General features: G+C 44.2%; 1 protein-coding gene across 1 annotated transcript in view; it reads left to right on the top strand.

Annotated features, from left to right (window-relative positions):
* The window catches only part of GPD1 (glycerol-3-phosphate dehydrogenase 1), an 82,066-nt gene that overhangs the window by 10,103 nt on the left and 59,155 nt on the right, over positions 1-12,808 (top strand). Inside the window, exon 2 of the mRNA XM_082248467.1 lies at positions 4,085-4,262. Within this exon, the coding sequence (XP_082104593.1) occupies positions 4,085-4,262 (178 nt within the window). The remainder of the gene's footprint in view (positions 1-4,084; positions 4,263-12,808) is intronic.

Genomic DNA, 12,808 nt, shown 5'->3' with positions numbered 1-12,808 from the left:
GGTCCAACGTCTCCCAAGCCTCAGGTTTGTGACGGACTGCATCACATTGTCATCCAATATCTCCTGGTACTGAAGAGAATTCATGGTACCTTGCACACGCTGAAGCTTCCCTGTACCTGCAGAAGCAAAACAGCCCCAAAGCATGATTGACCCCCCGCCATGCTTCACAGTAGGCAAGGTGTTCTTTTCTTCATAGGCCTTGTTCTTCCTCCTCCAAACATAGTGTTGATCCATGGGCCCAAACAGTTCTAATTTTGTTTCATCAGTCCACAGAACACTATCCCAAAACTTCTGTGGTTTGTCCACATGACTTTTGGCATACTGCAGTTGACTCTTATTATTCTTTGGAGACAGCAAGGGGGTGCACCTGGGAGTTCTGGCATGGAGGCCTTCATTACGCAGTGTGCGCCGTATTGTCTGAGCAGAAACTTCAGTACCCACATCTGACAAATCTTTTCTCAGTTCCTCAGCAGTCACACGGGGACTTTTCTCCACTCTACGCTTCAGGTAGTGCACAGCAGTCGAAGTCAGCATCTTCTTTCTGCCACGACCAGGTAGCGTTTCAACAGTGCCCTTTGCCTTGAATTTGCGAATGATGCTTCCTATGGTGTCTCTTGGTATGTTTAACATCTTTGCAATCTTCTTATAGCCATTGCCCTTCCTCTGAAGAGTAATCACCTCTTCTCTTGTCTTCCTGGACTATTCTCTTGACTTCACCATGTTTGTAACCACACCTGTAAATGTCTAGAAGGAGCTGAGTATCACAGTCATTTTAAAGCTGCCTAATTGGTGCTTATTAGGCTTTATTGCTGCTCCCTGACATCCACAGGTGTTTTCAATACCTGATTGAAAACACTTCAATGAACCTCTGTTCTTCAGAGTGGTAGTCTTTAAGGGGTTGAATAATTGTGTCAATGAAGAATTCACAAAAGAAACATTTACTACTGCATTATAAAACCAATTGATGTCATTTTAGTTGCATATGGTTCTTTAAGAAGTGCTTGTAGGATTTCATTCTGAATACAATTACAAATGTACACTATATTCCCTAAAACCCTTTACAGCATTGGGGGGTTGAACAATTTTGAATACAACTGTACTATTTCCAGACTTTTTTTTGTATGTATTTGCGCATATTTGTGCGTATTTGCGTGCATTAAGGCTTAAATTACTGACCAAAAATGCAGATTTTTCTATTTTGTTCTTACTGAAGAATGCACAGCGCTTGTTTACGTGCCTGTGTGCACAGGCACATTACAATTAATGGGCTGCATTTTAGCTCAGGAAAAAAAAAAAAGCTGTACTGAGCTTTTTCAAGCTGCGAGATGCTCAAACAGGAGTATTGTGTGCAAGAGGCCTTAAAGCCTACAATCTAGAAGGGAGGGTCAAGTGAAACAGAAGGCAATAAATGTGTAGGATGAGCTGATGTAGAAAATGGAAGTACGGTTGTTAGGTGAGGGTAGGATTGGCTTCTCTGAAGAGGAGGGTTTTCAGAGATTGTCTAAAAGCTAATAGAGTAGGAGATATTTGGACAGATTGGGGTAGGGAGTTCCATAAGATTGGAGAGGCTCTGGAAAAGTCCCGGAGGCGAGTATGGGAGGAGGTGACGAGGGAGCTGGAGAGCAGGAGGTTTTGAGGAACGAAGAGAGCGATTAGGTTGATATTTTGAGACTAGGCTAGTGATGTAGCTGGGGGCTAAATTGTGGATGGCTTTGTAAAATGTTGTTAGTATTTTGAATTTATTTAATTGGGTGAGCGGAAGCCAGTGGAGGGAATGACAGAGAGGAGTTATCAAGGCATTTTAATATTTGCTTAACACCACTGCATTGTGTGCATCAGTATAAAGGCTGTTGAGGGGAGTACTGAAGCAAGGTGCTGCCATGTTTTGAGGGGGAATTATATACAGCACCCTACTGGACTTCCTACCTGCCATAATCTGCCTTTATTGCATAGAGATTGTGACACCACTGGGTTTAAATGTTTATGAATGTCAGTAGCATGTTGGTTGAGAGGGGGATGCAGAATATAAGCATATAAGGTATAGTATATATTATATATAAAAATATAACTTTAGCTTCAAAGTCCTTCCTCTTTGCAAATCCACTGACATGTGACATGTGTTGAAATAAAAATAATGTGCGACGAGTTCAGGAGTTTGGTAAACATTGCAAGAATAGTCTGAGCAGCTATTTCATGTTGACATTTGTCACAGTTTCAGCCATCGGTCTTCTGGGTTTATCCTACTCTTGGATACTTGTTCAGCTGTCAAACATGTGATTTTGTGGCCACTACACCATAACTTAAGTGTAGTAGATGCCTGGATACAAATAGAATAAATTGTTGTCTGCAAAAGAATTACGCTTGAAAGGTTAATTCATGAAATCCAGTGCAAATAAATGTGGAGGTATTGTGACTGCAATCACCTAGTCTAGCAGCGGTTTCTAATGTAAGGTAGAAAATGAAACTGAGAATATGAGTGGTTTTCATGGCCAACATTTACTTTCTTCCACGTCTTTTAGGCTTCATTAATATGGGCGTATTAAAGCGTACATCCATGTGAGCGTCGTGTTTGCGTGCATGGAATGCACAGGTGTTCCGTGCATCCTCGTGCAGGCAGTCCCAGTTGGGATGCAGCGGCTGCAGGGACATACTGTACAGTGGAGAAAATAATTATTTGATCCCCTGCAGATTTTCTAACTTTGTCCACTTCCAAAAAAATGAAGGGTCTATAATTTTAATCATATTTTTATCATTGGTGTATTTTAAATTATAGAGACAGAATATTACCCAAAAATCCAGAAAAAAACACATGATACAAATTTTCTAAATTGAGTTTCAGTTCAGTGAGTAAAATAAGTATTTGATGCAGAGGTATGAGGTTCAATGTGATATACTGGGCAGGATCAGGAGACACATGGATCCCCAAATATTTGAAGGAGGCAACCACTCGCACTGTAGGTGCACAGGCAGGGAGAGGCTGAGTTATGGGATCAAGGGGCATCAAAACCGATTTATCCCAATTTATGGAAAATCCCGATAGGGACCCAAAATAGTTAATAAGGGACATTACCGCCCGTAAGGATTCCCCAGTATCACCTAGGTAGAGCAGGGTATCATCCGCATAGAGTGAGATAACATCTGCATGTGAGCCCCTTCTGAACCCCACTATGTCAGGGGAGGACCGAATCCGTGCCGCTAAGGGCTCCAGTGCCATGGCAAATAGCAATGGAGATAGCGGGCAGCCCTGTCTAGTCCCCCTGTGCAAACAGAAGGGCCCAGAAAGTTCCCCGTTCACTCTCAGTCTGGATGTGGCCCCAGCATTTGGGCAGGCAAGGAAGAAAAGGCACCTGTAGAGTGTATGGCAGCGTGATGTGACTGAAGGTACTCCTTATGCAGGAGGAGGGTGACATCAGGTTACTCCCCTCCTCTTGCTCTCTGCCCCCTGGAGCTGGCATTAAGGCCCCGCTCCGAGGTCGCCACGCTACCTCGCACCGCGACCTCCGAGGTCGCAGTGCGAGCAGCGCGCCGCGACCTCGGAGCGGCCGCCACGGACTTCATAACATTGAAGTCTATGGCGGTCGCCTCCTGGTCGCCCCAAAGAAGCTCCGGACCCTTTTTCTAAGTCGGAGTGACTTGTGTCGCTCCTATTAGAACGGGTCCGCAGCTTCCCTATGGGAGGCGACCTACGGCGACCTGTGAGGCGACCAGGTCGCCTCACAGGTCGCCTTAGTGTGAACGGGGACTGACACTGCCTGGTGTTGTTTAACAACCAAGCGATACTTTGTTTACAGTCACATTATTTAATTACTGTTCACCATTATTCATTTTTTCCTGTATGCCCCTAAACACCCTGGCTGTACCCCAGTTTGGGAACCCCTGATCTACAATATTAATGTTCCAATTTGTATATTTCCTTTGTAGTAAATAAATGTGTTTATCAAATTTTATAGAGAACTGTTTATCAAGCCTGCAAGCTGAACCTAATCCATTGCCGGCTTATGATTTCTGCCCGTAGAATAATTCACCATCCGATGATTTGATCTAATTAATGCACAATTCTAACATACTATTTTTCTCTACACAGGGGATCCGCCATTGCAAAAATAGTGGGCGAAAATGCTGCAAAGCTGCCTCAGTTTGATAATGTGGTGAACATGTGGGTGTTTGAAGAATTAATAGGAGGGAAAAAACTGACAGAGATCATCAACACAGATCATGAAAATGTCAAGTACTTGCCTGGACACAAGCTGCCTGCCAATGTGGTACGTGGGCCGACTTCTTCTGTATTGTGGATTTCTTCAGGAATTGGGTTTGTGTGACTCAGTCTGCCATGTAGTAATCAGGATAACCTTGCACCGTTATGATCAGTAGTCTAAATAGAAAAGCTCACCATCTTACTGCTAGACAAACACTGTGGGGGCTAGTTGTTAAACAAAAAAAATCTTAAAAAATATGAAAAGTGGTGTTTTTCACAGTAATCAGATTCCTTATTTAATTTTTCCAGAGAACAAAGATAGAACCCCATTGTTCACTACAGTCAACATCTCTTTTTATTTTCTTATTCTTGGTGTATACTACTCTTCTGGGAATGTTCACGCAACATTTTTTAAGAGTTGTGGTCAAAAGCATTGCATCCAAGTATTCACACAGTAAGATATGGCCCCTTTCACACGGCCTTTCCGATCCGATCCTCCTGTCAGTTTTTCAGGCGGATCTGATCGGATGCTCCATTCAGCCCTATGGAGCAGCGGATGTCAGCGGAGACATTTCCGCTGACACCTGCTGCTATCCGATCCGATCCTGTCCGTGAAATCCGGACGGATGGAAACCCTATTTTCCATCCGTATGGAGAATCGGATCGGATAGGATCGGATGAGAACAGACAGGCGGTCCGTTCTCAACCGATCTCCCCATAGAGGAGAGCGGGGATCTGACAGCTCCATCTCTGCACACAGAATGGAGACGGAACTGTCATCTGCCTGCTCAGTGGGGATCGGCGGATCAATCCCCTGTTGAGCAGAACGGACTCCGTCAGGGCGCACCGCCTGTGTGAAAGGAGCCTAAAGGCCCGTACACACGATACGAAAATCGGAAGGGAAATTTCGTCCGATGAACGATCTTGTTAGTATGGTGCTTTCAACAGCCAATTACGGATTTTCGGATGACAAAAACTGTATGTGCAGGCTATAAAATTTTTATCGTACGTCAAAACAACGTCCGATATTCGTTTAATTAGTACAATTTTCGTCTGAAAAAAATCTTAAGAGTAAGACTAGGCATGCTCAGAGACGAAAAAACACATACAAAACAATCCAACACATAACATCACTTCTGAAGTTGAATTCTGTCGTACAGGAAAATTCGTATGAAAATAACCTCTTCCATTTCGACATGAGACTAGCATGCAACAAAAAACGGACGACAGATCGCTCGATAATCTGATCGTGTGTACAGGGCTTTAGGGTGATTTAATAAACCCGGTGCACACAGAATCTGGTGCAGCTCGGTATAGTAACCAATAAGCTTCTAACTTCAGCTTGTTCAATTAAGCTTTGCCAATAAAACCTGGGAGTTGATTAGTTACTATGCACAGCTGCACCAGATTCTGCGTTTTAGTAAATTTCCCCCAGTGTATGAAATTCAGTAAAGTTCATGAAGCGGCGCTAAAAAATCCCAAGGAAAAAATCCTCAAAGGCTTCAGTGCAATTAGACACCAATCACCAAGATGAGTAATTCTAACTCCTTACCAGAAGATAAATATCATGAAGCCAAATAGTAAAAATCCTCCTTGACAGTCCATGATCAGTCCAGCTGTGCATCCACAGTATCCCTCAAGGATGAGAAGGGAATGATAATCGAAATCCAAAAAGAAAGGAATAACTCATAGTGTAGCATCATTGTACAATATATATGTCAAAGGTAAACCAATCAAGGGTAAACCAGACCAACACCAGAGAATCGTGCAGGAAAAACACCTTCATCATCCTAGCACACACTTACCTAATAGCCAGATCGGCTTCATGTGAGGAGAACCAGCCTGTCAGAAGTTTACTGATTTTTTGCCTATACATCTTGGCCTTCTGGTAAGCAGTAGTCAGACTCACAATGGTGCCGAGTGTTTTTCCTGCACGATTCTCTGGTGTTGGTCTGGTTTACCCTTGATTGTCCTTTGATTGTCGATTATCTTTCCCTTCTCATCCTTGAGGGAAACTGTGGATGGACATCAGGACTGGTCATGGTCTGTCAAGGAGGATTTTTACTATTTGGCTTCATGATATTTATCTTCTGGTAAGGAGTTAGAATTACTCATCTTGGTGATTGGTGTCTAATTGCACTGAAGCCTTTGAGGATATTTTCCTTGGGATTTTTTAGCTCCGCTTCATGAACTTTACTCTATATATTATAATATTGTCAATATTAGATTTAGCCGGCAGCTTATTCTATCTATTAATGTTTATGCAATTGTAGCGCGGATTTTTTACCAATTTTCTGTGAAATTTAGGGTTATTGTTTTGGAGAAGAGTTTTGGACCAGAATGTTGGAATCTTCCTGTAACTGATCACACCCTACAAAAAAGTCACATAATAAATGATCATGCTGAGGTCTTGCACTTGGGGACTGCTTCGTGGATAAGATCACCTGCTTGTGGCCTAGGCAATCTGCCTATTTTTGATAGGTCTGTGGCTTCCCCATTGCTTTGATACTCCCTGCAAACGTTTCCTAATAAATTGAATAGTCTGAATTAGACATGTTCAATTTGTTTTGGTCCCAATCTAAATTCAGACAGATTTTTGGTTAAGTGGAGATTCAAATTCAAACCAATGCAAAATTTTATAGACCGATCCAAATTCTGTGTGAAGAATAGCTGGTTGTTAAGGAGCGGGCCTGGAACCCAGCCAACGGGTCCTTAACAACCGATGACTCATCAGCTGTCAGCAGGTTTCCCCACTAACAGCTAAACGTAAACAAAAGAATGCTGGCAATGACAAATGAAGAAAAAAAAACAGCGTGGGGTTCCCCCCCCCCCCTCCCAATCCATACCAGGTCCTTTAGGTCTGGTGTAAATTTAAAGGGGAACCCTACGCCAAGATTTAAAAAACACACGGCGGGGGGTCCCCCCCATAATCCATACCAGACTCTTATTCAAGCACGCAGCCCGGCAGGTCAGGAAAGGGGGGGGGAGTGAGAGCCCCCCCCCTTCTGCACCATACCAGGCCCTCATGCCCTCAACATGGGTGAGGGGGGTGCCCCAAAGCATAAGCATAAAATATCAAGTACGTACATAAGGACCTAGGAATAAAGAAATGTATAGGGTTCCAGGCACCACATACACTAGTAATGTCATTCAGCTGGCATCCATAGCTCCAAGCCATTGTTTTTGGCCAGAAGAAAGTTCCCACCGGCCAGTCACAGAGAAACGGGACAGAGTCGGATCTTTGCAGTCACGTGACCACATGGACAAATTTAAATAAAAAAATCTTTTTAGATGGCGATTTATTAGAAAATGTATGCTGGGAGTCTCAGTGCAATGGGGAAGCAACACTTAACAGGTGGCTTGTTGTGTAGCCTATCCTTCTGATTTAAAGTACTACCAAACCCAACATTCTAATTGTGTTTTTAACAGATGAATGCAATTCTTCACGCCTCTCAGAGCCTTTGTTTATCTTAGCAGGGACTATAGAGGTTTTCATGGGACTTGCAGGTAGTTGTGAATTAAATTAAAAGTTTTTTTCATTTATAAGATTTCCCCTCATTACGGTTTCGTACACACAACACAAAGTGAGAAGAAATCTCTCCAAAGTGGGGGAAATTACCTCTTACGCAGTTGTCACCTGAACAAGTGATCCCATTGAGAACTTAAAATTTTGTTTTTTCCCTCCTTTTTTGACTTTGCAACAGTGGTCAACAGATCAAATAAAGAGAGTGAAGCTCCCCAGTGGAGACATAACATTAAAACCTGAGAGGGGCTCTAACCAGACAATTCCAGGGGCAGATGCCACCTGAGGTCTAGACACTATGGCCAGTATGGCCAGCAGCTGCCACGGTTGGCCTCATGGGCAGCATGGCCCTGGCTCTAACCTTTCCACATTCTATACAAAACTGGAAAAAAAACTTATTTTGGCTTTAGATAGGTTTTAATGAACTCTTGCACATCCATGTTATGTGTGAGGCCACTCATCACAATGATGAGCTGGAGATGAGGTGTGGTAGGAGAGAGGGGGCAAGCCATTTGTTTTAGATTTGAATAATAGATCACCATGCATTCTGACGTTCTCAGGGCATTCATAAAGATCACTAAAGGAAACCTGAAGTCTCCAAATCTTTGGAGTTTGCTACTGATGATGTTTCCCTTTTAAAATGCTAACTCCCTGGCTGTCATGCTGATCTATTTGCTTCAGTCCTCTACATCATTGCCTGTACCCAGAATGCAGGTTAGGAGCTTTGGCTTCATTTTGGGACTTTTCTGATTTCCATGATTGTTCCAGGTCAATGTATAAAAACAGTACACTGCTCAAAAAAAATTAAAGAAACACTTTGAAAACACATCAGATCTCAATGGAGAAAAATATCATTCTGGATATCTATACTGATATGGACTGGGTAATGTGGTAATGTGTTAGGAATGAAAGGATGCCACATCGTTTGATGGAAATTAAAATGATCACCCTACAGAGGGCTGAACTCAAAGACACCCCCAAAAATCTATGTGAAAAAAATTATGCAGCAGGCTAGTCCATTATGCTGAAATATCATTGCAGCGACTCAAAATGGTACTTAGTAGTTTGTATGACCCCCACATGCTTGAAAACTTCAGGGCATGCTCCTAATGAGATGACACATGGTGTCCTGGGGTATTTCCTCCCAGATCTGGACCAGGGCATCACTGAGCTCCTAAACAGTCTGAGGTGCATCCTGGCGGCATCGGATGGACCAAAACATAATGTCCCAGAGGTTTTCCACTGGATTTAGGGGAGGCGAGCATGTGGGCCATGGTCAATGGTATCAATTCCTTCATCCTCCAGGAACTGGCTACATACTCTCGCCACATAAGGCCACCTGGAGGAACCCAGGATTCACTGCACCAGCCTGGGGTTTGACAATGGGTCCAAGGATTTCACCCCGATTCCTAATAGCAGTCAGGCAATTTTCTAGCCTGTAGAGGTCTGTGCGTCCCTCCATGGAAATGCCTCCCCAGACCATCACTGACCCACCACCAAACCAGTCCTGCTAAACGATGTTACAGGCAGTATAATGTTCTCCACAGCTTTTCCAGATCCTTTGAAGTCTGTCACATGTGCTCAGGGTGAACCTGCTCTCATCTGTGAAAAGCACAGGACGCCAGTGGCATATCTTCCAATTCTGGTGTTCAATGGCAAATGCCAATCAAGCTCCACGCTGCCAGGCAGTGAGCCCAGTGCCCACCAGAGGACATCTGGCCCTCAGGCCACCCTCATGAAGTCTTTCTGATTGTTTGGTCAGAGAAATTCACACCAGTGGTCTGTCGGAGGTCATTTTGTATGACTCTGGCAGAGCTCATCCTGTTCCTCCGTGCACAAAGGAGCAGATACCGGCCCCCCTGATGAGTTAAGGACCTTCTACCACCCCATCCAGCTCTCCTAGAGTAACTGTCTATCTCCTGGAATCTCCTCCATGCTCTTAAGGTCCCTTTCATATGGGCTTTTCCGATCAGGTCCGCCCGTCAGTTTTTCAGGCGAACCTGATCGGATGCTCCATGCACCCCTATAGGGAAGCAGATGTCAGCTGTGACATGCCTGCTGCTATCCAATCCTGTCCGTGAAATCCAGGTGGATGGTAACCCTATTTTCTATCCGTCTGAAGGATTGGATCGTATGGGATCAGATGAAGACAGACAGGCAGTCCATTTCATCTGATCTCCCCATAGAGGAGAGCGGGGCTCTGACAGGTCCGTCTCTGCACAGTGAGCGGAGACAGACCTGTCATCCACCTGCTCAGCAGGGATTGGTGGATTGATCCCTGGCTGAGCAAAGCAAGTTCCGCTGAGTGGAAAGCCTGTGAAAGGGGCCTAAGACAATGCTGGGAGACACAGAAAACCTTCTGGCAATGGCACGTATTGATGTGCCATCCTGGTGGAGTTGGACTGCTTGTCCAACCCCTATAGGGTCCAGGTATCGCCTCATGCTATGAGAAGTGACACTGACCCTAGCCAAATCAAAACTAGTAAAAAACTATCAGAAAAAATGAGTAGGGAAAAAAAAATTTCTGTGGCCTCCACCTGCAAAACCATTCCTGTTTTGGGGGTTGTCTCATTGTTGCCTATCTAGTGCACCTGTTAATTTCATTAAAGAGGTTGTAAACCCACCTCACAAACTTGTACCTATAGGTAAGCCTATATTGAGGCTTACCTATAGGTGCTATAAATATCTCCTAAACTTGCACCGTTTAGGAGATATTTAGAGTGCCTACTGCCGATGACGTCATCGGCGCAGGCGCTCTGAAGGAACGGCCACCCGTGCCGTTCCTTCAGAGCTCAGTGCCGTGAACGGCGGCTCCCGCGCGCATGCGCGGGAGTGATGTAATCGCGCCTCCGGCCAATCAGATGGCCGGAGGACGCGAACCCGGAAGCAGGACGGCCGGACATGTCGCCGTCCTGTCACTGAGGTGGCGGCACGGCGGGGGCTTCGTTTTAAGGTAAGTACTACATAATGAGCTAGTATGCGATGCATACTAGCTCATTATGCCTTTTTCTTTACAGGGCTTTTTTTCCCTCGTTTTTATTGGGGGAGTTTACTTCCTCTTTAACACCAAAGCAGCTAAAAACTGATTAACAACCCCCTCTGCTACTTAACTGACCAAATCAATATCCCAGCAGTTTAATTGACTTGATGCTAAAAGTGTTCCTTTAATTTTTTTGAGCCGTGTATTAAAGTCAGATAGGAAAGCAACAAGCATTTTTTTTTGGAGGAAAGCAAAGCCTTCGTATTTCTCACTGTACAGTTTTTTTTATTTTTTTCTAAAAGCATGCATAGTGTCTTCAGTTTATTCATGTTGCCATTAAATTCACATTTAGTATATGACAGGTTTACGCAAATTGGAGAGTTCTTTTTTGGGTTTGTTGCTCCGCTGTGCTAATATAATGTGAATACAATGCTGTATTTATCAGAATAGTTGGTTGCTGATAGACACGCATTATTTAGAAGAGGTACATCCTTTTTTTCAATAGATAAAATAATCAAATACACTTCCTGTTGTGCTTAAAAGACATGCATGTAGGCTGTATACAGGGAAACTCTTCACATTAACCTTAGGTCCGTGGGTGGTATACTTAAGGCAGAGCCATTAGGTATTGCTGGATATAAGTAGTTATTACAAGCCAGCTGGGAACATACAGGTGGGAGTTTAATGCAGATGTATTGTAATAATACCTCCTGCAGAATAATAGCCTTCTCCATCCTCCAACTCATTTACATGATGTATAAAAGTCTCCAGCGGTTGGCAGATAATGTAATGTATTGTGTGAGAACATTTCACGTTCCCCAGGTCCTCTTGCTCCATGAATATCTCCAGAATTGTTTACACAGATGCCATGCACTGTCTCATTGGGTTTCATAATCGCCTCTTGACGAGGAGCGAGGAGCCATGTTATGACCAAGAGCCTCGTTTCAAGCCGCTCTGGGAGATTATCAAAACCAACAAGGCTGTATGATTGCTCAATAATGCAACACAACCTTTGCCCTGCAACATAAAGCCTACTAATCAATCAGAAGGCCGCGTTCTGCTTGGGGGAAATCGTCCTGCAGACGAGGGGAATGAATGCATGAATGATCGATGGAGATATAAGTGTGCGGTCCTTTGTCATTGTTGACCTGTGAGGGGAAGGTGCGCAGCACCTCTCTGAGGGAAGATGGACATGGAGGAACATGTCTACCTTTGTGTTCACTGGAACATTCTCTCAGCAGTGACTTTCAGTCACACTCGACTCTGGGCTTTAACAGGCCTCAGTGTACATTTATTGTATGGCATGCGCTGACAAAGAGTGACTTACCAGTAGCTGGACCTCTACCTCTCTATGTGAGATTGGGTACATGACTAACCACCCACTATTACCTGTTAGCCTGATTACAAAATAATACTAAAGCCAGCCATAGTTGGTCCAAACTTGGCCAGATCCTACTGATTCAAACCATGTATGGGCAGGGTGAATGTCTCAAGTTGATCAATCGATCGACTTGGGAACAACCAGCCTGTTGGATTTTACATGCGATTTTTGCTAGCTGCTGTTATAACCGCTAGCAATATTCACAGTGTTCTCCTGGCGAGGACGGCGCCCCCTACCGGGAAAACACAATGGCTCCCCAGGAGGGATTCCCCCATCCACACTGACTGTGTGGATGGGGGAATCTAGCGATATTCTTTCCTGAAACATGAGGCTTCACGTGTGGTATTGAAAAAAAAAAAAAAGGTTGCTGGAATCTGGCATTTAAAGTATATGTCGTACCAAATTCTATATTTATCCAGCGTGATATTTGGGAAGCCCAGGCTCTCCAGCCAGCCGAGTTGGTAAAAGCAGAGTCTTTATTTTCCAAAAGTTAAATGAAAAAACAGGTTACTTCAGCATGAGAACAAACTGAATAGTCCATCCACCTCTAGTATAAATCAAACCTTTTGGCTTACAGCCAGGAAAACCTTGTCCCTTAACAGGATCCAAAGTCCCCGCCTGCCCCAGGGGTCCAAAGGAAGGTCACCACAATCCAGCAGGGTCTCTATAGCTCCAACAGTACACAGCTCCTCTGTTGCCCTCCACACCTGCTGACTGCTGCCCTTTTTA

This window comes from Pelophylax lessonae, assembly GCF_965119305.1.
Source record: "Pelophylax lessonae genome assembly, chromosome: 2".
Taxonomy (NCBI): Eukaryota; Metazoa; Chordata; class Amphibia; order Anura; family Ranidae; genus Pelophylax; species Pelophylax lessonae.
The sequence above is the reverse complement of the archived record's forward strand: the minus strand, read 5'-3'. Positions and strand labels throughout refer to the sequence as shown.